The sequence below is a fragment of the Lithobates pipiens genome, unplaced genomic scaffold (genome assembly GCF_037356315.1).
Source record: "Lithobates pipiens isolate NorthernLeopardFrog02 unplaced genomic scaffold, aLitPip1_a1.2 Scaffold_16, whole genome shotgun sequence".
Lineage (NCBI taxonomy): Eukaryota > Metazoa > Chordata > Amphibia > Anura > Ranidae > Lithobates > Lithobates pipiens.
This window is the reverse complement of record NW_027507748.1, coordinates 228,097,389-228,125,218: the sequence shown is the minus strand read 5'-3', so window position 1 is coordinate 228,125,218 and position 27,830 is coordinate 228,097,389. Positions and strand designations below refer to the sequence as shown.

The 27,830-nt window shown below is 45.1% G+C and overlaps 1 protein-coding gene across 1 annotated transcript; it reads left to right on the top strand.

Annotated features, from left to right (window-relative positions):
* Positions 1 to 24,184: 24,184 nt before the first annotated feature.
* Positions 24,185 to 25,594, top strand: LOC143984311 (olfactory receptor class A-like protein 1). The gene has a single exon (XM_077484556.1). It carries the CDS (start codon positions 24,185 to 24,187, stop codon positions 25,256 to 25,258), a length of 1,074 nt encoding a protein of 357 aa, XP_077340682.1. The 3' UTR covers positions 25,259 to 25,594.
* The last annotated feature ends 2,236 nt before the right edge of the window (positions 25,595 to 27,830 follow it).

The window sequence follows — 27,830 nt, the reverse complement described above, 5'->3', positions numbered from 1 at the left end:
AAGGTGTGTGTGTAGCAGACCCACAACATAATAAGATAATCTGAAGAAGAGACTGTCACCTCATCTTGCTCTGAACTTGGGTTTGCACTGCACTGGCCCAAAAAACACCGAAAAAACCTAGGAGACACCTAAAACAAAGCCAAGCAGTAAATGAAGACAAAGATTATTGGAGTTTCAAAGAAAAATGTATTAAAAAAATGCCTCTCAGACATTGTCTGGCATATCAATGCCCCCCCTACCCACAAAGTACTCCATGTATTGGTTTCTGACCTCGCGGGCGCTTTGGGGGGGCAAGCCAGGACGAGCAGCTTCAAGGTCTGTGAGGTTCACATTTTCCATCAAGTCTGCATCAGGGCCAGCTGAGGCCACATAATTTATATAATGTTTTTTCAAAAAATTGTGCAGAATGCAGTAGGCAAGCACAATATGATTTAGTTTATATTCCGCCATGTGTATTGGTGTCAAAAGTAGGCGGAACCGGCTGGCTATTATCCCGAAAGTGTTCTCCACTACTCTTCTGGCTCTGGCCAGCCGCACATTACAGATCCTCTGATCCGGGGTGAGGGTCCTCTTCGTTAAAGGCCGCATTAGGTGATTTGCCAGAGCAAACGCCTCATCCGCGACACAAATGAACGGGAGTCCTTCTAAAGTAGGTGCCGGCAATATTGTGTTTTCAGCGCGACAGTATCGTGCTGGTTCCTGGCGACAGGCTCCTCTAACCAGCGCGATACCGTTGCGCTGGCTGCAATAGGAAAATATAATTTTTCTATAGCAGCCAGAGCGAGGCGATAATGTCGCCTCACTCATGAAGCCCGCATGCCTTCTCGGGGGCATACCGGGGCCCTTAGGTCCGGTAGGGATTTTAAGGGGAATCCCCTTCGCCGAAAAAACGGCGTGGGGTCCCCCCCAAAATCCATACCAGACCCCTATCCGAGCACGCAGCCCGGCCGCCCAGGAAAGGGGGTGGGGACGAGTGAGCGCCCCCCTCCTGAGCCGTACCAGGCCGCGTGCCCTCAACATGGGGGGTGCCTTTGGGAAGGGGGGCCTCTCGGCCCCCCTACCCCAAAGCACCTTGTCCCCATGTTGATGAGGACAAGGGCCTCTTCCCGACAACCCTGGCCATTGGTTGTCGGGGTCTGTGGGTGGGGGGCTTATCGGAATCTGAGAGCCCCCTTTAATAAGGGGACCCCCGGATACCGACCCCCCACCCTATGTGAATGAGTATGGGGTACAATGTACCCCTACCCATTCACCTGTTAAAAAGTTTTACAAAAAAACACACAAGCGTTAAAATAGTTTATTGCACAGCTCCGGGGGTCTTCCAACTTCGGGGGTCTTCTCGCCGGACTCCTCCGCTATCTTCTGCTAGCTCTTTTGCTAGCGGAGGAGCCCGGCTTTCTTCTTCGTCGCGCCGCCCTCTTCTTCCGACTTCGGGGGTCTTGTCCCCCTCTTCGGTTCTTCTTGCCGGGCCATCGCTTCTTTTTCCAGCTCTTTTACTAGTGGTGGCCCGGTCTTCTGTCGCCGCCGCCACCTTCCAGAAGGCGGCGGTGGCGACAGAAGACCGGCCCACCGGGCCACCGCTAGTAAAAGAGCTGGAAGAAGAAGCGGTGGCCCGACAAGAAGGTGGCCTGGTACGGCTCAGGAGGGGGGGCGCTCGCTCGTCCCCACCCCCTTTCCCGGCCGGCCGGGCTGCATGCTCGGATAGGGGTCTGGTATGGATTTTGGGGGGACCCCACGCCGTTTTTTTTTCGACAAAGGGGATCCCCTTAAAATCCCTACCAGACCTAAGGGCCTGATATGCCTCCCAAGGGGGAACCCACGCCATTTTTTTTACATTTGGCGTGGAGTTCTCCTTTAGGATTCATACCAAACACAGTGCCTGGTATTGGCGGGAATCCAATTCGGATCCCCGCACCAGTGTCAACACGGCCAGCGATGCTTGCCGCTTATCGGGAAAGGAAAAGAAACATTTTTCCTTTCCCAATGTGAGCCAGCTCGGCGCTGGCTCCCGCGAAGGAGCTCGTAGGGTGTCAATATCGCGGTCACCTACTGTACATTCTCCTGTGGAGGTGGCAAGCCCAGACTGCCACTCTGGAGACGCCAGTAGAATTCCGTCCCCATGCGAACACTCCACCATCCGACATATGGCCATTTTTCCCCATGTCCACATATAGGAAGTCATACGTCGCTGACACCACCGCCAACATCACGATACTATTATACCCCTTGTAATTATAATAGTAGGACCCCAAGTTGGGGGGTGGGATGATGTGGACGTGTTTCCCATCAATTGCACCTCCACAATTGGGAAAGTCCCAACGGCTGGCAAAGTGGGAGGCCACAGTCTGCCATTCCTGTGGTGTTGAAGGAAACTGTGGAGTGAAACAAGAAAAAGAATTTGTAATTTTGCACATAAACATTGCAAGCAGATTGGACACAAAATTTTTTGGACAATATCAGTATAATATTTTTGGAAATGAGTATTTAAAGCCTAAAGTATAAGGTCCCCTTATCACATTACTCACCCCCCCCCCCCCATCTGATGGCCCATTGCAAAAAATGAGGGGGGGGGGTGTTTTGGACAGTTAACCCTCTCCACTTCATTGAGAGCTGAATGCATAAATAATGTGTGATACTTTGGCCAGCCCCTCCTTACTTACGCTATTGGCAGCCCACCGGACAGGTAAGAAGTGTCATAATACAAAAAAAAGGACAAATGGAAGCACATTTTGACATTCTGCTATTACCTATCAAGATAATAATAGGAGCAAAAAAAACTTTAAACTGTAGCATTTTAAAGTATTGAGGCAGGCCCTTGCACTACATGTTTTGGTGAATTCATCCATAAATCTGACAAGAAAAAAGATAAGTATAGTGCGTATTGGGTTTGGCAAAGTCATATCAGCTGACCTAGCAGTTGGGGGGAGGGGGGTTCCTATTGAGTTTGGCCCAACCAAAAAAAAATTCTGCCACTCTGCATGAATTTAAGCACACACATAACATTTGTACACATTTTAGGGGACGTTTAGGGGAAAGCAATACTATGGAGCTGACAAAATACATTGCTAAGTGACTAGGCTATAGGTTTATGGCCCCAGCAGAACAGTGAGGCAAATATGCATGGAGGAAGAAAAAGGTACTTGAAAAGCTTCCAGCATGCATGAGGACAAAGGGGCACAGCATATCAATTACAGCATATTGCAATCATGGTAATTAGGGAATGAGAAAAGGAATACAACACATTAGCAAACATTAAATACATAGAATGTGATGTTAAAGGACAAAACGTACCTTCATATAGTCCTTTTGCAGGACCTGTATGATGGCAGAACAGGTCTCTGGAATAATGATTCCCAGAGCCTGGGGGGAGATGCCTGTCGAGAACTTGAGGTCCTGAAGACTTCTCCCTGTCGCCAAGTAGCGCAACGTGGCGATGAGCCTCTGCTCCAGAGTGATGGCTTGCTGCATGCAGGTATCCTGCTTGCTGATATAAGGGGACAGCAAAGCCAGCAGACGGTGAAAAACGGGGTCCGTCATCTGGAGATAGTTCCTGAAATCATCAGGATTATTCTCCCGGATCTCACAAAGCAAAGGCATGTGCGAGAACTGGTCACGCTGGAACAACCAATTCTTGGTCCACAAACTCCTCCTCGCTCTGTTTATGGACCAGACTTGTGTCAAAGCTAAAAGCCCAACACCAAACAGCAAGGCCTGAAAGAACGAACTGAAAACCAGAAACGAGCAGACAATAAGCACTGAAAATCAAAGCGTACTATATACCAAGATATAGTCCACAATGACCAGCAAATGCTAATTGACTACACGCACTGATATAAGCAGATACACACCGACAAGCACAAACTGAAGAGCAGTAACGATCTGAAGCACAAATCTGAAAAGCACAAATCGTCTCTAACCAAACTTCTACTAACACACGATAAACACAAGATCAGCAGAAGGAGCACAAAGAGTGCCGGACGTGGTGCTGAACTTACCTTTTCTAGTCCCGTCGCAACGTGGCTTACGTCACCGCGTTCTTGGCAACCGGAAATTCCTAAAACTTAGTCCCATACCGTGTGTATGCGACTCCACTTCCGGACTAAATCCGTCGGAATTTATTCGACGGATTTGGTTGTCGGAATGTCCGACCGTGTATACAAGGGCTTAGGCCGCGTACACACGGGCGGACTGTTCGCCCAACCTTGTCCGCTGAACAGTGTTTGGGCGGACAGTCCGCTCGTGTGTGGGCTTTCAGCGGACAGTTTCAGCGGACAGTTGGACGGACAAAGTCTTTCGGAAATTCCGAAAAACTGTCCGCTGAAACTGTGTTTGAGCGAACAGTCCGCCCGTGTGTGGGCCTGTCCGCTGTACTTTCGAAATGAGCGGACTGTTCCCGCTCGGAAAGTCCGCCCATTTCGAGCGCGTGTACAGGTAGGCGGGGCCCGCGAAGGAGACGTCGCGGGCTCCGCCGCCTGGAATGGGCTTAAAGGGGAACCCCAACGCCGAAAAAAATCGGCGTGGGGGTTCCCCATGGGCGGTGTCACATGGTATATGTCACATGGGTTGGTCACATGGGTTGATGTCACATGGGGACTATGGCATCGTAAGGGGGCGGGGTCACCATGTGACCAACCCATGTGACATATACCATGTGACACCGCCCCATTGTCACTATATAAGTGACCGCACAGCGCGGCCCTGGCATTCCGGCCGGAGAGCTCGTCGAGTCAACATCTCCAGGAGAAGAAGAAGAAGAACAAGAAGAAGAACAAGAACGGAAGGCGGCGGCGGCGGCGACGACAGCGGCGACAGAAGACCGGGCCACCGCCTGTAAAAGAGCTACAAGAAGGCGCGGTGGCCCGGCAGAAGAACCGAAGGCGGCGACAGAAGAACGGAAGGCAGCGGCGACAGAAGACCGGGCCACCGCCTGTAAAAGAGCTACAAGAAGGCGCGGTGGCCCGGCAGAAGAACCGAAGAGGGGGACAAGACCCCCGAAGTCGGGAGAAGAGGCCGGCGGCGGGGAGGAAGAAAGCCGGACTCCTCCGCTAGTAAAAGAGCTACACACACATAGCGGAGGAGTCCGGCGAGAAGACCCCCGAAGACGGAAGACCCCCGGAGCTGTGCAATAAAATATTTTTTCCCTGTGTTGTGTTTTTTTTTGTACTTTATTTCACAGGTGAATGGGTAGGGGTACATTGTACCCCATACTCATTCACATAGGGTGGGGGGCCGGTATCCGGGGGCCCCCTTCTTAAAGGGAGCTCCCGGATTCCGATAAGCCCCCCGCAGACCCCGACAACCAACGGCCAGGGTTGTCGGGAAGAGGCCCTTGTCCTCATCAACATGGGGACAAGGTGCTTTGGGGTGGGGGGGCCGCGCGGCCCCCCCTTCCCCAAGGCACCCCCCATGTTGAGGGCACGCGGCCTGGTACGGCTCAGGAGGGGGGGCGCGCTCGCTCGCCCCCCTTTCCTGGCCGGCCGGGTAGCGTGCTCGGACAAGGGTCTGTTGTGGACTTTGGGGGAACCCCCACGCCGATTTTTTTCGGCGTTGGGGTTCCCCTTTAAGCCCATTCCAGGCGGCGGAGCCCGCGACGTCTCCTTCGCGGGCCCCGCCTACCTGTACACGCGCTCGAAATGGGCGGATTTGCCTCCTCCTTACGTGGGCGAGTCCGTTCATTTCAAAAGTTGAGCGAACTGTTTGGCAAACAGTTTGCTGAAACAGTCCGCTCGTGTGTGGGCAAGTCCGCTCATGCAAATTTTGAGCGGACTGTTTGCCGAAACTGTTTGACGAACAAGGTTGGGCAAACAGTCCGCGCGTGTGTACGCGGCCTTAGAGAACCTGTCAACCACTATAAGGATAACAGTGTTGCCTTGGGAGTTGGGCAACTCCACAATGAAATCCATTGACAAGTGGGTCCAGGGCCTCTCTCAATTGGGTATGGGTTGTAGGAGGCCCACTGGAAGGTGTCGGGGAGTCTTACTCTGAGCACACACGGAACAGGCAGCTATGAAGGCAGTTACATCAGCCCAAATGAGTTGATTCTTCCCAGGATGGCCAGCTGCCTTGGGAAAATGGTAAGTCTGGAGCACGGCAGTACAGAGACTCTCTGGGACAAAGCAGCATTCACAAGGTTTCTCAGGAGGAGCATGGACCTGAGCAGCACAAATGTTGTCACCCAAAGGAGAAGTAAGACTGGTGCAAACCATAGCCAAGATACGATCAGGAGGAATCACAGGAACTGAAAACGACTCCGACTTGGAAGTGGAAGAAAATTGTTGTGACAAGGCATCAGCCCTTACATTCTTAGTACCGGGTAAGAAGGAGACAATGTAATTAAAACTTGACAAGAAAAGAGCCCATCGTGTCCTTCTGGGAGAGAGGCGCTTACAAGAATGTGAGATTCTTATGGTCATTAAAATGAGAACAGGCACAGTGGTACCTTCAAGGAAATGTCTCCATCCTTTCAGGGCTAAAATGATCGCCAACATTTCTCTGTCACCAATCTCGTAATTGTACTCAGCAGGTGACAATTTCTTGGAAAATGCCACACGGATGTATAGCGCTCTCAGAGTTAGGACGTTGAGACAGAAGGGTGCCAACTCCAGTCTCAGAAGCATCAACTTCTAGGATAAACGGCAACGTAGCGTCAAGATGTGCCAACACAGGAGCAGAAACAAAGGCAGCCTCAAGAGTCTCAAAGGCCTTAATGGACTCCGGAGACCAACTCTGTGGGTTACAGTCTTTTCTGGTCATATCAGTCAGGGGCTTAACCATAGATGAAAAGTTGCGTATAATCTTCTGATAGTAGTTGGCAAAGCCCAGGAAATGCTGCAGAGGATGTAAACCCACGGGTTGAGGCTACTGTAGGACTGCCGAAAGTTTCTCTGGGTCCATCTAAAAACCAGCAGTGGAAATTACATAACCTAGGAATATAACCTGTTCATGATGGAACTCGCACTTGTCCAGTTTACAATAGAGATTGTTCTCTCTTCGTTTCTGAAGCACATGACAGACATCTGTGTGGTGGCTCTCCAGGGACTTGGAAAATATGATGATATCATCAAGATAAACCACCACACATAACTGCAACCATTCTCGGAGGACATTGTTAATAAATTCCTGGAAAACTGCTGGGGCGTTACAAAGGCCAAAAGGCATTACCAGGTACTCGTATTGGCCTGTTCTTTTATCAAATGCAGTTTTCCACTCGTCGCCCTTCTTAATCCGCACAAGATTGTATGCCCCTCTTAAATCAAGCTTTGTGAAAACCGTTGCTCCCTTGAGGCAGTCAAATAACTCTGTAATCAATGGAATCGGGTAGGCATTCTTAATCGTGACACGATTGAGACCCCTATAATCAATACAAGGTCTCAGTTCACTGCTCTTCTTCACAAAGAAGAAACCATCACCAGCAGGAGACGAGGATTTGCGGATGAAACCTTGAGAAAGTGCATCAGCAACATACTCCTCCATGGCCTTATCCTCCAAGACTGACAAAGCGTAAACCTGGCCACAAGGGGGTATGGCGCCAGGTTGAAGGTCAATTGCACAATTATAAGACCAGTGTGGAGGCAAACTACCAGCTTGACCTTTGTCAAAGATATCGCTAAAATTGCAGTACTCCTCCGGCAGGGAGGAGAGTGAAGAGGTGCACAGGACCTTGGATACCTTCAGGAAGTATGTCTCAATGCATTGTGGTGACCAGGAGAGAACCTCAGCACGGAGTCAATAAAAAGAGGGGTTGTGCCTCTGTAACTAAGGGTAACCAATCACCAGCAGAAACCTGGGGGATGAAATAACTTGGAATTGGATTATCTCATGGTGAAGAGCCCCTACGGCCATGGACAACGGAACCATCTCATGAATCACATGGGCAGGCTGTAGAGTTCTCCCATCAAGAGCTTCAATGGCAAGTGGAGTGTCACGCAGCTGCAGCGGAATCAAGTGCTGCGATACAAAGGCAGCATCAATGAACAGGCCTGCAGCCCTAGAGTCAATTAGAGCCTGTATCTCGATGGACGACTCAGCCCAAGAAAGGGTGACTGAAACCAGGGGCATATCCTTCTGGATAACTGGGGACAAAACAATGCCACCTAAGGTCTGTCCATGACAGGGCCTCAAGGTTCAAGCGTTCCCAGGATGGGTAGGACAAGACTTCAAAAAGTGACCCGCCTGGCCACAATAAAGGCACAATCTCTCCCTCCTCCTAAAGGCTCTCTCATCCGCAGAGAGACGCATGAAGCCCAAGTGCATGGGTTCATCTTCACTGACCGACTCAGTACCAGGAGGTATGGGAGGTGAGGGAGGCACAGGTGTGACTGCAAAGCTCGGAGGCAAACGTACAGGAGGCTTCTGCAAGTGATCTTTCAAAGAAGATCTTTCTCTGAGTCTGGAGTCAATGAGGATGGCAAACGAGATCAAGCTCTCCAGCTCAGTGGGTATATCTCGGACTGCTATCTCATCCTTGATGGAATCCGAGAGACCATGAGAAAAATCAGCCACGAGGTCCTCATTGTTCCAAGCTGCTGCAAGAGTACGCAATTCAATGTCTTAGTTGGCAACAGTTCTCATACTCTGTTTGATGGACATGAGGCACTTGGCAGCAGAAGCAGCGCCTGCGGGAACGTCAAATACCTTTTAAGGGAGGCCACAAAGTCAGGATAACTCAAGACAACAGGTTTTTGCATCTCCCATAGAGGGTTTGCCCAGGCCAAGTCTCTCTCAGAAAGCAAAGATATCACGAAACCTACTTTTCTTCTATCCGTGGGAAATGCCTGGGGCAGCATTTCAAAGAAAATCTCAACCTGGTTAAGAAACCCTCTGTATTGAACTGGATCACCCCCAAATCGGTGGGGAAGTGGAGCGGAACCAGACATGCCTCTTATAGAGGTAATACTCAAGGCGGGTGCCTGTACAGAGACTGGCACAGCAGCAGGGAAGGCCTGTGACTCAGGTTGTACCAGAGCAGCCACAGTGGGGGATTCCAGGTGAGCCTTGCGACTCAGGAGCATTTGTAACACCAAGGCAAACTGATCTATGCAGTGACCTTGTTCATCCAATCTGAAAAAAATATTACCAACAAGTGGATTGACTGTATCTTCTGAATTCATGGCATTCGCCTATTGTCAGAAACCATGAACCAGATCAAGACAGGAGTACAATTAAATCACACTTGTTTATTAAAAAAAAATAAAAAGGTAAATAGAGTAAGCATAGTCAAAGCATAGCCAGAGTCCAGTAACCGGATCGAGTAGTCAGCCAGTCCAAAGTTCAATAACCAGATCAGGTAATCAGCTATGCCAGAAGTCAGGGATCCAAGTGGAGCAACAGCGAGCAGGATAAGGAGCCAGAAGGGAGTCTTTAAACAGAACCACAGGAGATGGTTTCTTGTGATGTGACCAAGGCGAAGGCAGAGATGAAGTGAGCTGGACAGCTTTAAGTAGGCAGGTCAGACCAGCATGATCAAGAACAGCTGGGTAAATGTGGAGAGAGATGAGAGCTGGCAATTAGCCGACAGGTGAGCAGCCAGCCCAGAGAAGGAAGGGCTAAGCCAGCCCTGACACAAAGCCACCTGCGGTGCTTGTACCATGTGAGTAGGTCCAGCCCAGCGGCTTTGTGTCATTGGTATTGGCTTTAGCTGAGCCTTTCCCAGTTGTGTACCTTCTAGTGGCCCCTGCTATTGGCTTCCTTCCCAGCTCCTCATAAACATGAAGAACTAGAAGAATTCTACAGTGCTGGAGTTTTCTAGAAAAGAACATTTTAAAAAGTTATGCTGCAATTGCAATTATTTTTTTGTTATGCTATGTAAATGAGGACATGTAACAAATAAAGTAGGTTTTATCCCAATTTGGCTGTAAAGGGGGGAAACATATTTTAAGTTAGTCAAAACATATTTCAAAAAATATAATTTGAGCTCCAGATTTTTAAAAAATAATTAAAGGGTAAGTATTTCAACAAAATGAGTGCAAATACTGTAGCATTACACCAAATTTTCTCTGATATTACAATACATGTGATGCAATTACTGGACAGACAGCAATAATTTCCATTGCTAATTTTGGAAGCAAGTGTAATGCTAGAAAATTCAATAAAACCAGTATATAGCAACATCAATGATGGCAATTAGAGAAGCAATGTAAGGCCGCGTACACACGGGCGGACTGTTCGCCCAACCTTGTTCGGCAAACAGTTTCATCAAACAGTCCGCTCAAAATTTGCATGAGCGGACTTGCCCACACACGAGCGGACTGTTTGACGAACAAGGTTGGGCAAACAGTTCGCTCAACTTTTGAAATGAACGGACTCGCCCACGTAAGGCGGAGGCAAATCCGCCCATTTCGAGCGCGTGTACAGGTAGGCGGGGCCCGCGAAGGAGACGTCGCGGGCTCCGCCGCCTGGAATGGGCTTAAAGGGGAACCCCAACGCCGAAAAAAATCGGCGTGGGGGTTCCCCCCAAGTCCACACCAGACCCTTGTCCGAGCACGCTACCCGGCCGGCCAGGAAAGGGGGGCGAGCGAGCGCGCCCCCCCTCCTGAGCCGTACCAGGCCGCGTGCCCTCAACATGGGGGGTGCCTTGGGGAAGGGGGGGCCGCGCGGCCCCCCCACCCCAAAGCACCTTGTCCCCATGTTGATGAGGACAAGGGCCTCTTCCCGACAACCCTGGCCGTTGGTTGTCGGGGTCTGCGGGCGGGGGGCTTATCGGAATCCGGGAGCCCCCTTTAAGAAGGGGGCCCCGGATACCGGCCTCCCACCCTATGTGAATGAGTATGGGGTACAATGTACCCCTACCCATTCACCTGTGAACTAAAGTACAATAAAAAACACAACACAGAGAAAAAATATTTTATTGCACAGCTCCGGGGTCTTCCGTCTTCGGGGGTCTTCTCGCCGGACTCCTCCGCTATGTGTGTGTAGCTCTTTTGCTAGCGGAGGAGTCCGGCTTTCTTCCTCCCCGCCGCCGGCCTCTTCTCCCGACTTCGGGGGTCTTGTCCCCCTCTTCGGTTCTTCTGCCGGGCCACCGCGCCTGGTCCGGTGGCCCGGTCTTCTGTCGCCGTCTTCCGTTCTTCTGTCGCCGCCTTCGGTTCTTCTGCCGGGCCACCGCGCCTTCTTGTAGCTCTTTTACAGGCGGTGGCCCGGTCTTCTGTCGCCGCTGTCGTCGCCGCCGCCGCCGCCTTCCGTTCTTGTTCTTCTTCTTGTTCTTCTTCTTCTCCTGGAGATGTTGACTCGACGAGCTCTCCGGCCGGAATGCCAGAGCCGCGCTGTGCGGTCACTTATATAGTGACAATGGGGCGGTGTCACATGGTATATGTCACATGGGTTGGTCACATGGTGACCCCGCCCCCTTACGATGTCATAGTCCCCATGTGACATCAACCCATGTGACCAACCCATGTGACATATACCATGTGACACCGCCCCATTGTCACTATATAAGTGACCGCACAGCGCGGCTCTGGCATTCCGGCCGGAGAGCTCGTCGAGTCAACATCTCCAGGAGAAGAAGAAGAACAAGAAGAAGAACAAGAACGGAAGGCGGCGGCGGCGGCGACGACAGCGGCGACAGAAGACCGGGCCACCGCCTGTAAAAGAGCTACAAGAAGGCGCGGTGGCCCGGCAGAAGAACCGAAGGCGGCGACAGAAGAACGGAAGACGGCGACAGAAGACCGGGCCACCGGACCAGGCGCGGTGGCCCGGCAGAAGAACCGAAGAGGGGGACAAGACCCCCGAAGTCGGGAGAAGAGGCCGGCGGCGGGGAGGAAGAAAGCCGGACTCCTCCGCTAGCAAAAGAGCTACACACACATAGCGGAGGAGTCCGGCGAGAAGACCCCCGAAGACGGAAGACCCCCGGAGCTGTGCAATAAAATATTTTTTCTCTGTGTTGTGTTTTTTATTGTACTTTAGTTCACAGGTGAATGGGTAGGGGTACATTGTACCCCATACTCATTCACATAGGGTGGGGGGCCGGTATCCGGGGGCCCCCTTCTTAAAGGGGGCTCCCGGATTCCGATAAGCCCCCCGCCCGCAGACCCCGACAACCAACGGCCAGGGTTGTCGGGAAGAGGCCCTTGTCCTCATCAACATGGGGACAAGGTGCTTTGGGGTGGGGGGGCCGCGCGGCCCCCCCTTCCCCAAGGCACCCCCCATGTTGAGGGCACGCGGCCTGGTACGGCTCAGGAGGGGGGGCGCGCTCGCTCGCCCCCCTTTCCTGGCCGGCCGGGTAGCGTGCTCGGACAAGGGTCTGGTGTGGACTTGGGGGGAACCCCCACGCCGATTTTTTTCGGCGTTGGGGTTCCCCTTTAAGCCCATTCCAGGCGGCGGAGCCCGCGACGTCTCCTTCGCGGGCCCCGCCTACCTGTACACGCGCTCGAAATGGGCGGACTTTCCGAGCGGGAACAGTCCGCTCATTTCGAAAGTACAGCGGACAAGCCCACACACGGGCGGACTGTTCGCTCAAACACAGTTTCAGCGGACAGTTTTTCGGAATTTCCGAAAGACTTTGTCCGTCCAACTGTCCGCTGAAACTGTCCGCTGAAAGCCCACACACGAGCGGACTGTCCGCCCAAACACTGTTCAGCGGACAAGGTTGGGCGAACAGTCCGCCCGTGTGTACGCGGCCTAAGAATACAATTGGTGGTCATACATTTTCATTTGAAATATACCTTTTATGAAGATTAGTCCATATATAATTTGGTACAGTTTATTTCTGGCACACATAATCTTCATTCTTAAGAATATACCAAGGTGTGTAGAAAGATATTACTCTTTTACTTACGTATAACACTTACTGCTCAAATTAATTAAAAATATATTTTTTTACTTATACTGATATACATTTATGTAAAAGCCCTTCATTCAATTTCAATTTTGGTTTATTCAAAGTTAAAATTAATTGAGAAAGTTAACAAAGCAAATGACATTAGCAAATTACATATGTTGTTGAGCCGTAATTAATCCCCACTGAATTGTGATTATAGCAGCTATATAATATAAATACAAGGGAATTATATAGCTGAACAAATTCTAGCAGTGGTATACCGTTCATAGAGGTATGTTTCTGACCTGCTACTTTTCCAAGAAATAATATATATAACAACAAATAGCAAGCAATAACAATAAAAGTATTCATTGGTATAGAGTGAGATTTACATCTTAAGATACATAACACTCTAAAGTATATATATATATATATTACATTCATGCTATGTTTGATTGCATTACTGAGAATTCTTAATTGCTTTAACTGATAATAATAAGCACCTACTAGGGATGATATACTAAGCAGCATTGCTAGGAAAGCTCTCACTTTCTAAAATTTCTAAGTTTAAAATTGTATTTCCAACTTTTTTTAGAGGAGCTTGGGTCTGTAATTATTTCTTCCTTCTACAGTTGAAAAAGCAATGGACTGCAGCACTAAAAGGCTAAAAACAGTAATGTGTGGAATGGCCAGGTCCAGTAATAATAACTACATGCAGTGCTGAAAAAAGACTACCCCCTAAAAAAATATTTGCATAGTGACTTCTGCAATGCTACACCAAAAACATTACTAGCAAATACACATAACTATTATAATACTGCTACCTCGTAGTAAAGGGAGTTCACGGTCCACATCATGAATTTTACTACAGTTATACATATAATCACCTGCACATTTCATACTTCTCAAAAGCATGACTTTATTGGGATAGATGTGAAAAAAGTTCCTGTTTCAAATGTACACATCCTTTGTCATAAAATATAAAACAGATTGTTACTAAAAAATAACCCTTTAGGCAATAATACCACTAAATTCCCAGGTGCAAAAACAGACTTGAAAGTTCTGAGTTGATCAGCTAGTCATATTATAATAGATAATGCAAACTAATTAGGGTAATTCAGAAAATATTTATAAACAATGTAAGTTAATATCCAAGTTGCATATGAAATATAAATACTGTAAACTGGTGATTTAACTAAATCAATGTATATTCCACATAATCATGTACATAAATAGTAAAATAATGTCCAGTATATTCTAATTAGCAAATAGCAAATATAGTTAAGATCTACAGTCAAAATATACTAGAGAAAAATATGACTGTCGATCAATTGAATCAAACAATGGATACTGAATTTCATCTAATGGCCATTTAGAGTTATTCTTCAATGCCCAAAAAATCATCTGAAACCCCTCTGAGTCTGTAAAAAATGTACTATTTCCAAGGGTTATTTTTAATTGATACTTTTGAGAGAGACATGTTGCTGATTGTAAATTGTGAAAGCATTTTCCCTCATAACTTTATTTTTTGATAGAGAGGAAATGTGTTAATGCTTCTGTAACGTTTGTATTACTGTCTGGGTTGCTTCTAATGATATTTTTCATCCTGCACATTTAAACATTATTGTACAGAATAGAAAATGAGAGGAAATTCTCCCACGTGGGTACATGGACAACAATAAAATATGTTTTATTTAAGGATTAGTTTAAGCAGTAAGGCCTGGTTCACACCTATGCAGGTTGCAGTTTGCATATTCCAGGTGCATTTTGCATTTTTCAATGCACATTTTTTATCCATTGAAGTCTATGGAACCAAAAAAACTGAAAAAAAGTCCATGGTCCTTTCCATAAAATGAATGGACGTGAACATATAGGAAACCATGTTAAATGGACTATAGTGTGAAAATGCATTAAAAAATGCATAGTTGTGAACTAGGCCTCAGGAAGGATTAGACTTAGGGGGTTATTTACTATTATTTACTATTACTGAAAGTGCACTTGGAAGTGCAGTCACTCTAAATCTAAGGGGTTGATCTGAAATGAGTGGAAACTCTGCTGATTTTATCATCCAATCATGTGCAAGCTAAAATGCTGTTTTTTTATTTTCCTTGCATGTCCCCCTCGGATCTACAGCGACTTTACTTTCAAGTGCACTTGCAGTGCAAAGTAGATTTTTAGTAAATAACCTCCTTAGTTTCTTTTTGTGTCTTCACTGGGGAGATTTTTCCTCCCTTCTGAAGAAGATGGACATGAGGCAGAACATGGTGCAATGGGAAATCTTCCTTGCAGCATTACAAAAAAACAACCAAAATCCAATAGAGGATCTAATAGTTGATCAAACTGTTAAAAAAGGGAACAAAAAAATATTTGGGTTGAAGTTTGGCTTGTTTACCAACAGTCAATCAAAATCTAAAAATAAAGTAAATTTTTTACACTTTGTCACTCAACTCAGTGTAAAATATGAGAAGGCTATAAAATATTTTGGCCTAGCCTTGGTATTTTTTAGGGGACTAAAATTGTATTTTTTAATGTTTGTGGGGGGTGGCAGGGGCACAATATTAGAGCTAAGTGTTTTGCTTATTACAGCTAAAAAATGTATATAGTACCTTCTAGTTTATATTTAGATGGGATATTGATTTATATGCTCCATAATAATGTGCTCCTAGGTTTTCTGTCGTACTGTATGAAGTGTTTAAGACTTGTTATGCAACTTTGGACACATAAAGTCACATGACGAGTTGCAGCCTACTGATTTTAATGGCACATCTATTTGACTTAAAGTTTCAACTCGGGGGCGTGGCTTGGTCATGGTGAAGTGAACATGCTCATTGTTTGAGCTCCCGACTCCTGATAAATTGGCTGATATGCTGACTTTGAGCTATGTTTTTTGGACTGCCATGAGCCACAACAAGCGCAGGAGGACTCAGGGTTCCTCTAAGGCTGTGACAGAGGATCCCATTAGCCGTTATTTCCCGGAGACACCACGAACCTCCCCGGCAGCATGCGTCTCGATGACACATGGTAAGCATGGGCTTACGGGCCCCATCTCCCCAGTGACAGCCGCCTCAAACCAACAGCTGTCCAGCTCGTTGGCAGGCCTCCCGGCTATTTTAGACCCATCGGCTGCAACCTCCCACAGCCTGGGTTCTCTCACACAGACTTCCCAGGAGGATGTCAACATCAAAACGCTACTCCGCGATCTCCACACGAAAGCTGACATGGAGGCTTTGGTGCTGCGGATGGAAGAACAACATCGCCAGGAATTCCAGCAGCTGCACACAGAGGTACAGCAGCTCTATGACCGCCTGGCTAAGGCAGAATCGACAGTTAGCAGAGTCACCCAATTGGAACAGGGCCACACATCCCATCAGGAAGGCCTGGCAAAGATGCAGCTCCACCTGGAAGACCTGGAGAGCCGGAGCTGCAGAAACAACTTGCGGCCCCAGGGGCTTCCAGGGGCAACGGGTCCGGAGAACCTCCAGGAAACTGTAAAGGCTATTCTGCACAAAATTATGGACTCTGACATTTCTACCACACTGGAGTTCGACAGGGTACACAGGGTGCTGGGGTCTAACCCGATCGACCTGGACTGTCCCCGCTATGTGATCTGTTGCCCCCACTGCTATGTGCTGAAGGAACATGTGCTCCGGGCTTCATGGGCCAAGGGACAGATAGAGTTGTCTAGAGCCACATTGCAACAGAGGGTAATGCTGAAACCCTTATTGGAGATCCTGCGTCACTCAGAGCTGCCCTACCTCTGAGGCTTCCCCCTTCAGCTGAATATCCACAAGGACAGCAAATCTTTCTGGCTACATTGCTACACAGATCTCCCGGATCTGTTTGCCTTCTTAGATATTGAGCCGATATCCTTACCAAACTGGCTGGGCCCACTGCCAGGCAGAGATCCATGGCTGAACACCCGAGGCCCACGGTCTGGATTGCCGTGCCGCACACTTCAGAGATGGAGAGGAGACTGGGGCCTGGCTCAGATGAGCGATCCTGAAGTTAGAAGTCACTGATGCGGGAACGTAAGTGCACCACACATGATGCAGAGCCTTGCTTAGCTGGAACACCTAGCTAACTACATGATTCTTAAACTGACTATCCTACGATTCCCCCTAAAGACCTGTTCCATTAGTTGGGGACCCTCAAACAGTATCTCAGCATAACCCATCCCCCACCCCTTCCTGTTCTCCCCTACTGTGAGGAACTAGAGAGCCATACCCAGAGATTTCTATGGGGAGGAGATGTGGTGCATGTTCCGCAGGCAAGCCCTGTACCGTCGGTGCCATGGAACATATCTATCGGGTACCTCATGCTGTTGCCCAATGACTGCCATTCCATCTGGGACAAAAGGAATTTGGATGTTTATTTTATTAGTGGAGAGTTCCAGTAACTGCATGGCCATGGTGGGGTGGGTGTGAATCTAGCCTCATCATGGGAAGCCAGACATTGCTGAAGAAGCCTGTGTGACACTGATTGTTCTCACCTGGGGGTCCCCCCTGGCCCTTCACTCTTGGACCGGGCAGTCGGGGCTTGGTGGGGGGATATCCATTTATACACTTTTAGCCTCCTGAACATCCCTTGAACCTCCCTTGGGTCCTCCCCCTCAGACCCCTGCCATTTTCCTCCCCCTTCCAGTGCCTTTCTTTCCCCTCCTCCCTCTCTCTTCCTGTTCCTCCCTCTCCCTTCCCTTCCAATCCTCTCCTACCCTCCCTCCCCCCCCAGCCCTCTCCCTTCCCTGTTGCTCATGTGTGGATGGGGGATACTCCACCCATCCCCTCCCACACACACACATACACTGTCCCTGTCTGGGCTAAGGTTTTTAACTCCCTGGAGATGAGGCCGTACACTTTGAGTGGGGTGGGTGGTCTGGCATGCCATACTTGGTCTGTTTGCTGAGTGAGCTCCTGGAAGCTGACCGCCTCTAACAAAGTCTAATTTCTGGGGTCATGTGTAGGTGTCCCTGTTCCTGTATTTATGCTGTTATACTTACTACTACTATGTTAGCATATACGTTATTTGCTCATGCCCATGGTAGAAAACCCGTCTTTTACGCCTGGATTCCAAGACCCCAGATTTCGAGGCCTGAAAATAGCAGAACGCTCACAGACCCGACACTTTTTTGTAGACAGACAATGGTCTGTCAGGATTGTCTTTATGGCAAAAATACAGCTAGCACACTTCCTTGGATCCCTTTGCCCCCCCCCAGCATTGTTTCAGAGGTGTCTTACCACCTTCGAACTGCTTTGCCTGGATCAGTCTCCACTTCCCCATGCGGTCTTTTTAACCTACCAATTGCTGACAACACTGCCAGCAGACCATAGGCTTCCATATATCACCAGGTGGGAAAGAGAACTGAGTTGACTGAGAAACAGGTAGATAGACTTTTTCTGTTCTCTTACAAGACTTCGATCTGTGCTAAGCACCAAGAGGCAGGTTTCAAGGTATTGACTCAGTGGTACCATACCCCGGCAAAGATCCATTGAATGTTTCCCGAATGCTTGGACTTATGCTGGAGATGTGGGGAGGATATTGTCTCTCTTCTTCACATTTTCTGGTCCTGTTGGCTCTTGCAGTCATACTGTACTGAGTACATCGTATTGTCCACAAATTCACCATACCATCCAGCTTTTTTCCTCTTGCACCACCACAATATACTAAGTAAAGCATATAGGAAGTCCATATTGCCCCTCCTGATCACAGCTACTAAGGAATGCATCCCGCTGTTCTGGACGCAGATACAGCCTCCGTTGATTGCCCTCTGGCTGAAAAAGGTTGGTGACATAAATGCAATGGAAGATTTGGTAGCCACGGAGAAAGGCCTCCACAAGAAATTTTCTAAAAAATAGTTTTACTTACACGTGAGTATGCGGAACTAGTTCTATGATCTTTCATGAAGTGAGGACATACATGGTGAACCCTCTGGCCTTCGGTTTCGGGCTGATGGAACCTTACCCTTTCTCTGACCTACCCCCCTTTTTTTTTCTTTCCCTCACTCCATACCCCTCCTCCCCCCTTCTCCTTCTCTCTTTTTCTTGATAGGATCCTATGGGCCTATTCTAACTCTCTGATGATTTTACTACACGGTCTCTACCATGGAAAATTGTCATATGGGATACGGAGACTCCTTAGAGCTGGACGCTTGCAGTTTGCATTTTAGTCAACTTTCAAGACTACAAGTGTAACAATTCTTGTAAAATGAAACTTTTTTTGTTTGTAAGTCTTTGGAATCCGATACCTGAATGTGGTTTCTGTATTTACTGTGTGTTCTTTTGCAAAAATAAAGTATTGGAAAAAAAAAGTTTCAGCTACTTTGAAAAGTAAGAGTAAAAAGTCGCATCAAAGTTGCATCAAAGTCGCACTCAAAATTGCATAACTTTGAATTCGACTAGTGTGAACTGAGCCTAAAGGATGTAACTCCCAGTATTTTCAATTACCCCTCTTCATACTGTTATATATCCTTATAAACTTTCAGGCAACTTTTACATAAAGTTCTATTTTCAATTATTCTAGATTTTGTATTTTCTCTTCATGCATTTACCCTTTTGTATTTGTTTCTATGTTTATCATTTTCTATCTAGATTACTTAACCTACTACAGTTGTTAAGTATCTTTTATGAAAAAAAAAAGCCATAGAAAAAAAAAAAAAACATCAGCAATAAAGTATTTAACAATCCCTAAATTAGTAAAAAAAAAATAATAATGTTACTTCAACAGATTTCACAAAAATGTGAGTACAAAAGGCATTTTAGAACACACATGAAAACATAAAGGGTACATTTACATCTGTGCAGTATGTTAAAATGCATTATGTTAACAAGCATTTATTTGAATGGGCTGCCTAATGCACCAAAATGCACAAAAAAGGTGCATACAATATTTTTAGCAATGTAGCATACCAAAATGCATGAAAATGCATTCTCTGCATTGCAAGGTATGAGTATGGTAGCATACATCACTAACCAAATATGGCCGTGGCCATATTTGGTTAATAGCCCTGGCCATATTTGGTCAATGAGAGCAGACACCATCCCCACACCTTTGTTTTCTTTCACCTGTCAAGCCGCAATCTGTCATCCAGTCCGAGTCTCCATTAAGAGCAGAGTGTCATGGCAGTCAGTGTTTCTTTTTCATTAGGCGCGTCAGGGGCATTGCTATGATTGACAAGGATCGTCATAGTTGGACATGTTTGATGATGGATTTAAATTGTGGGACATTTTCTATTTTTTTATGAAAGCACTTGTGTGTGATGTATTTATTAACTGTTATCTTTTTTTGTGAATGAGTACCCTTTGGTGTGTATTTTCAGAGGCCACGTGCTATTTTCTGCAAAGAAAACCAAGCTTATAGGTAAATACCATTTACAGACAATTTAACCACTTGCTGTCCACCTCATAACAGTTTTTCTGCTACAGGGCAGCAGTTGTGCACCCGATCACACACAGTGGGACCCTAGTGGCAGGTACCGCAAACTCGATGTCCGCCGGTACCCACCGATCATCCATACAGACATAGAACAGCGGTCTGTAAACAAGGCAGATCGCCATTGTGACAGAGGGGAAGACATGGATCTTGTGTCTCTGCAAAGAGAAGTGATTCCCTAGTAAAAGCACTTCCCACACTGTACAAAACACAAGTTAGGCACACAGTTAACCCTTTGATTGCCCCTGATGTTATCATTAGTATGGTGATAGTGCATTTTTTTTTTTTATCACTGATCAGTGTATTAGTGTCACTGTTCCCCAAAAACTGTCAAAAGTGGCAATTAGTGCCAGAATGTCTGCCGCTATATCTCAGTCCAGTTATAAGTCACTGTTCACTGCCAATACTAGTAGAAACATAAATAAATAAAAATAGTTTGTAGATGCTATAACGTTTGCTCTAACCAATCAATATATGCTCATTGGGATTTTTTTTTACCAAAAATATGTAGCGGATACATATTGGCCTAAATTTAGACATTTTTTTATTGGATATATTTTTTAGCAGAGCGTAAAAAATATATTTTTTTTTTCAAAATTGTCTGCTTTCTTAGTTCATAGAGCAAAAAATCTAAAATTGTCACTTATACATTGATAAGTGCTATAAAAATGCACTGATTACTGTGTAAATGACACTAACAGGGAAGGGGTTAAACACTAGGGGGCGATCAAGGGGTTACATGTGTCCTAGTGAGTGATTCTAACTGTGGGAGGATTGCCTCACTACAACATAACAGAGATCACTGCTCCCGATGACAGATACATGACAGGCCCACAATGCCACAATTTAAAGGGGACGTACCTGTACGCCCATTTGCCCAGCGGTACCATTGTGCAAATGTATATCATTGTGTGCCGGTCGGCATTTGGTTAAAGAATGTACCAAGGTGTGTGTAAAAAAAAAAAAATAGTTAAAAAAGCACCAGTTCCATAGCTCAACTCAGACGCATAAATCTTGGGCCAATGCTATTTGCCTTGTCCATATGGACAAAATGTCATAGGTAGTACTCTCTCTCTTCTCCATGCCCACCTCTGTTGAATCTTCAACCCGACCTGTCAGATAGCCTCTCTGCGAAGAATATGTTCCCATGGTTTAGATCGGGCATATTCCAACTTCGCCACTTAGTACACCCGATGACCCGTAAACTTCTGCCCTTCCCAGAGCTTCAAAATAAACACGACATTCCGAACCAGCTCTTCTTTTCATACCTCCAATTCAAACACTATTTCCATTCCAAATCACCTACCATGACCTTAGATAAACCTAGCGCCTTTGAGACTTTGTGCACCCAGGACCCTTATCAGAAAGGCCTCATATCCTCCATATATAAGATACTCCACAATTCAATGTCACCTACGATGGATTCCCACCTCTATATGAGGAGGTGGGCCAAGATTCTACCGACCCCTTTATCCCTCTCTCAATGGCAAGAGATCTGGATTTCCACCTCTAAAGTCTCCAGGTGCGTGGAGCAGAGAGAGACGGCCTATAAGGTTTTGATGTTTTGGTACAGAACCCGGAAGTGTTACATAAATACGATCCCTCATTATCTAAATTATGCTGGAGGTGTTTGCGAAATGATGGTACCCATTATCATATTTTCTGGAGCTGTCCAATAATTGTACCTTTCTGGTCCTGGGTCCAATCCCTACTCCAATCAGTGCTGGGGATAGATATCACACTGAACCCCACACACTACTTGTTAGGCCTGCCAATTCCGGCTCTATCTAAACACACCAAGAAGTTGATGGCATTTATTCTCTTAGCTGCCAAATGAATAATACCTGCCCTGTGGTTGTCTCCCACCCCCCCCTATGCACTCACAGCTAACCTCCGCCATTGCACAAATACGTAGGATGGAACACATGGCGGCACTGGTCCAGGATTCCTTACCCAAATTCTCAAAGATATGGGATAGGTGGGATAACACCCCATTCAACCCAGAGACAGTGCCCTGATAGGGTAATGCAAACCGCCAGGAATGTATCATCAGGGTTCGGTCTCAGGATTCATATTCCATACTTATTTTACAATTTACATCTTCTTTTTTATTTTTTATGTCTATGCAACTTTTGTATCCAATCCTGTGGTGTATCCCCTCCTCCCCTCCCTAACCGTGACCTATATGTGTCTTAAAACTTTGTAACCCACCTGCGGCGGATTTTGATGTTATACTTGCGATGACAATATTGATTGTTTATACCAGAAGTATATTTTTTCTGTTGTGTAAAAATGTTTTCAATAAATATACATTAAAAAATAAAAAATAAAGCACCAGTGGTCAGTGCCTATTATTTTAATGCAATTGCATGCTCTTTTTAACTTTGGTTTCACTTTTTACCTCTTCTCACCGGTGCCTTCCGGTCCTTTAGGAGGTTTATGATGCCGAGTGGCGGGGCGGGGATTAAGAGCATGTGACCGCCATGATTGGCTGTCACAGCGGTCACATGATCACAAAACTCCCTATTGCAAACAGCAGGAGCTTTAGATTTGGTGTCGGTAACTGTGGCGGGAGCACAGACCACGCATGCTCTCAGCACATCTGTATGGACAGCAATTCATGAAAATACGCGGCACCTTCGCAACCAAGGACCAGGCGTGGAGAGGCCTCATAATTGCTTGCGGCTGGTGCCAAGGGGTTAAATTCAGCTGCTCTGTAAGTACACAAGATCTCGGGCAGCCCTCCCTCTTATACACAGATCTCAGCTGTTCTCAGAGGAAAAGCTACTCATCTGTTCTCTCTCTGAGAACAAATGTTCTCCACTTCATAAACAGGGTGTTAGTAGAGATGATTTTTCTCTGAGAACTGCTGAAAACTGAAATTAGATAAATTATATCTTTTTAATAAATGTACACCTAAGACCAGTCGCTGGTACCTTAGTCCCGACGTTTTCTGCAGGTGGCTTGAGGTGGGTGGATCTGTTGGATCCCTCCAAAAGTTCTGCACTCTACAGAGGCTACTTGCAACACATTTATGATGTCCCCACTCCTTTGATAATATAATAATTAGGTTTGCAAAGTCATTTGGTGCACATAAAGTGGATTTATATTCTGTTGTGGCTATTGAGTTTTATATTTACATGAACGTTTTTGTGCCTGAAGTTTAGCTTCCACCTCCTTTGTTATTTTTTATTGTCTTCAAGCCCAGTAAATCCAGCATTGTTTTGTTATCTGCCGCTTTGCTGAGCACACTCAAGCCTGTGCCACCATTTCTTTCTTTTTTGACATTATTGGGAGTTGGCTACCTCTGACTGGTTCTTGCACCTTGCTACTGATATCTCCAAGAAATACGCTGTGGATATCCCAGGAGGCTGTAGGAGGAGATTAATATGTCTAGACAATATTTAAGGCAGGGGGTGGGGTATAGCATAAATAAAGAAAAATTGTCAGTTTTTTGTGTTTGTGGAGGTGGAAAGATTAAAATGGATGCAGAGAGCAGAGCTCAGTAGCGAGCACACACGAGTGCCCCATATAAAGTGGTTTGCTTGGGGGGGGGGGGGAGCCAGCAGTGTTGGCGAGAGATCCAAGAAGAGGAGGATTGGGGCTGCTTTGTGCAAAAGAATTGCACAGAGCAGGTAAGTATGTCATATTTGTTATTTTAATTTTAAAAAATGTATCACTTAAAATCATGTTCAAAGTGAAAGGTCTGCTTTCATTTCATCTTCTCAATAGACTCAAATGCATTTCTATGTAATGGTGATATTTTTCAGAACTGCATCCTGAAAAAGTTTTTGCTGAAATTTTGACAAAAGGGAAGCTCGCATTTTCCCTCAGCCCTACTGTCTAGTTACATCCCAATGATAACAAATTGGTTGTTGATTGGGTAGTGAAAAATAGCAAATATACAACACTAGTATTTATTTAGTCGTAATGTGTCTTTCTCCTCATATTTTTTAATGAACACATCTAAAATACCTAACTTTATCTTTGCAGATACATATATCCATGGATCCCCAGCAATTACTGAAAGCTACTGCATTTATGCTTTTGATGATAATAGGTATCCCAGGAAATTTGTTTATTTTAGTTCAATTTACTTACATTAGACTAAAGGAAAGAAAATTATTATCAAATAATAAAATATTGACAGTGCTCTCCTTTAATAATTTTCTTGTTATCATAGCACGTGTTATTCCACAGACATTGGATGCTATTGCAGTTGAGAACTTGCTTGATGATACAGAGTGCAAACTTGTCCTATACACTTATAGAGTTAATAGGGCAATGTCTATAGGTGTTACCAGCTTACTAAGCTGCCACCAATGTATTATTATTGCTCCAATGACAGGAATGTGGGTGTACCTTAAACAAAAAGTGTCAAAAAATCCAATTATTATCATTTTGGTCTTTTGGATTATGAATCTCTCAACTTACCCTGTCTTTGTCATGAATGCCCATGCCAGGAAAAACATATCCGCAGCTTATGCCCTTCATGTGATATATTGTGATGCTGAATTCCTAAACCAGATATCTTATATTGCGAATGGAGTTTTTTACACTGTTCGGGATTTGATTTTTGTCACACTAATGATTGTGGCAAGCAGCTACATTGTATTTACTTTGTTTAACCATGAAAAAAGTATGAGAAGAATTAAGAGTTTGAACAATCCCCAAAGGAAATCAGCTAAAGATAAAGCTTCGAGAACTGTCTTTTTATTGGTAGCCCTTTACGTCTTGCTTTTCGGATTAGATAACTCTTTGTGGATCTATACATTAACGTTACCTAAAGTGGAGACTGAAATCAATGACATTCGTATATTTGTAGCTTGTTGCTATGCAGCTCTAAGTCCCATACTTGTAATAACAACAAACCCCAAACTGCAAATTAGCTTCTTATACCTGTATAAACAGAGACCCTTCCAAAATATGTTATCAAGCGATGAACACGTGTATTGTATAACAACACAACAAAGCAATGGTAATTTCTGTACAGCATTACAAACGGTATTTGACGATGGGATACGCAGTGCAAATCAATGCAGTAAAGTAAATATTATTGCCAAAACTTCAACCAGATGAACCATTCTCTCAAAGGGCTAAGCTAATATATATGAGAATTTTTTGCATATTGAACAGAGCAACCTCTATCCTTCTTGTATATCTTGTATACCCTACTGATTTCAAAGGTGTTTTGTTTTTAATTAACTCCATCAGCTGTAAAACATAAAATGTGGATGTTGGAGTGGAAATAAAAACTTTGTTCTCCATTTAAGTGGTTCTGAAACTAGTCAGTTATCTATCTTGAGAAGAGTGCCATTTTCAAAATTTGGAAATGAAAAAATCTGGAAGTTCGGAAATTCGAAAATATGAAAATAATAATGAAAATCCTAAAATTCAAAAGAACAAAAATCAGAAAATAAGGAACAAAAATCAGAAAATTTAAAAACCTGAAGATTCGGCAATCTGAAATAATATCTTCAGATTTTACTGGAATTTACTTTCAAATTTGGCTGTTATTGAATGTAGCAAATACTAATTTATCCGAAATAATGAATACCATATCTAAATTAATGGAATGTAACAAATTACTTTTTATTTATTTATTATTATTATTTATTTATTAATTTGTTACATTCCATTTGTTTTGATGCAGCATTTGTTATTTTGGATAATTCGTAACTTCAGATAAATTCGTATTTGTTACGATCACTAACAGCCAAATTTGAAAAGAAATTCCAATGCCTATAATTTAATAGTTATTTTTTATTATTAGTTAGTTAGTTACAGTAGAATTCCGAATTTTCGACTACAAATTTATGAAAAAAAAAGCATGAAACTAAAACAAACTAATTTTTCAGTAGTGCACATGTCTACAATAAACTAACCATTTAACGGGAGTATGCTTTTAACTTAATCATTAAAATCCTTCCTAAACATAATAGGCACGTGTATGTTTAAAGAAGGCCAGCCAAAATATTAAGATTTGAATAGCGCAATAAAGAACTCTGTCAGGCTTTTATTACCATCTGTTGCTAATGTTGTGCATTTGTTCATTTAATTTCTGTACTGGCTGTCAACAATCAACAAAGTGGGCAGTGATGGTGAATTTGTTTAACCCTTTGGCTGCCAGACCATTTTAATTTTTTAAACACACTCCCGGCTACTATTGTGTATAGGTTTCAAGAACACTCAGATTTCTGGTGAAAACATTTTTTTTCATCTGTAAAGCTGCCCACTCGCTTTCACATTTAAAAATGGGCATCCTCGAAGATCCCACTTATCATAAATGCCACAGAGACCACGGCAACCTGATTAATTTATTGTGGCGCTGCCCCCAAATTACATTTTTACTGTTTTTTAACAGTGCAAACTCTGAATGCTGTATTTCAGGCCTCTATACAAATTGACCCTAAACATTATTTACTACACATGTTAGACAATCTAAAACTCCCCACAGAAACAACGTAAGTAGTAGCAAGAGCTTTATTCCAGGCATGCAGGGTCATTTTGAGATACTGAAAAGCAGAGGATCCTCCTATAACTAAGAAATGGCTATAATGTATGGGCGACACACTCAAAATGAAAAATACATACTCCAATACAGGGGTTCCCCTAATAAATTTGAAAAACATTATACCCCATGATTAAAAGCCTGAGTCCCCTCAACTTAGGGGCAGAAATAATCCTACAAGGCTAGATATGCCTGTGTTTGTAACAAGCTTCAAATCTTTGGCACTAATTCCATAGTATTAATGGAAAAAATTATGCCGCGCTAGGAAAAAACGTGAAAACAAATAAACTATATGTGAAACAGGCAGCAGCAATAGATGTGATATAACACCAAACAGATATACAGAAATGGAAAACTGCGCCAACCCTATACTAAAATAAATAACAAAAAATAGTGACAAAATATATAAGTAATTATCATTAAATGATTATAACGATAAAAAAACACCTTAAGTGCATAAAAAACACAGCAATACATAAAGTAAAAATATCATAAACAAAAGTCCAATCATGGAAAGTTCATAAGTGAGTCCGGATAAACGTTTGTGACACCACAGTGATTCAACACGATCCAAAAAGCGCATAAAGTGCCCGTCACCGTATATTCAATGCGCTTACCAGAAAGTAAACAAATTAGGGCGTTTGTATATATTCGATGGGTCCCTTCAAAAGATATCCTCCTTTTTAGTGGGTCAGCTCTCCATCTCCTAATAGTACCTTCCAGATACTAATATACTTCGTGGTCCCAATAAGGAGCTCAGTAATTCCCAAAAAAGAAAGGAGCTGGATGGGAGCTGTATGCAGAGGTGTGATGTTAATAGACAGCTCCTGGGTACCTGTGATGATGTCCCTGTCACAGATGAGGCTATCCAACCTTCAGATTGCTCTCCTCCTTGTCACATACACAGCAGGCTCCAGGCTCTGACTCATTCACTACAGAGAGCCAGGGAGGAGCCTCAGCACATCCACCTTCCCCTGCCCTGACTATGGAATCCCTAAAGACTGTGACATCATATTCCCCGGGAATATGATGTCACAGTCTTTAGGGATTCCATAGTCAGGGCAGGGGAAGGTGGATGTGCTGAGGCTCCTCCCTGGCTCTCTGTAGTGAATGAGTCAGAGCCTGGAGCCTGCTGTGTAT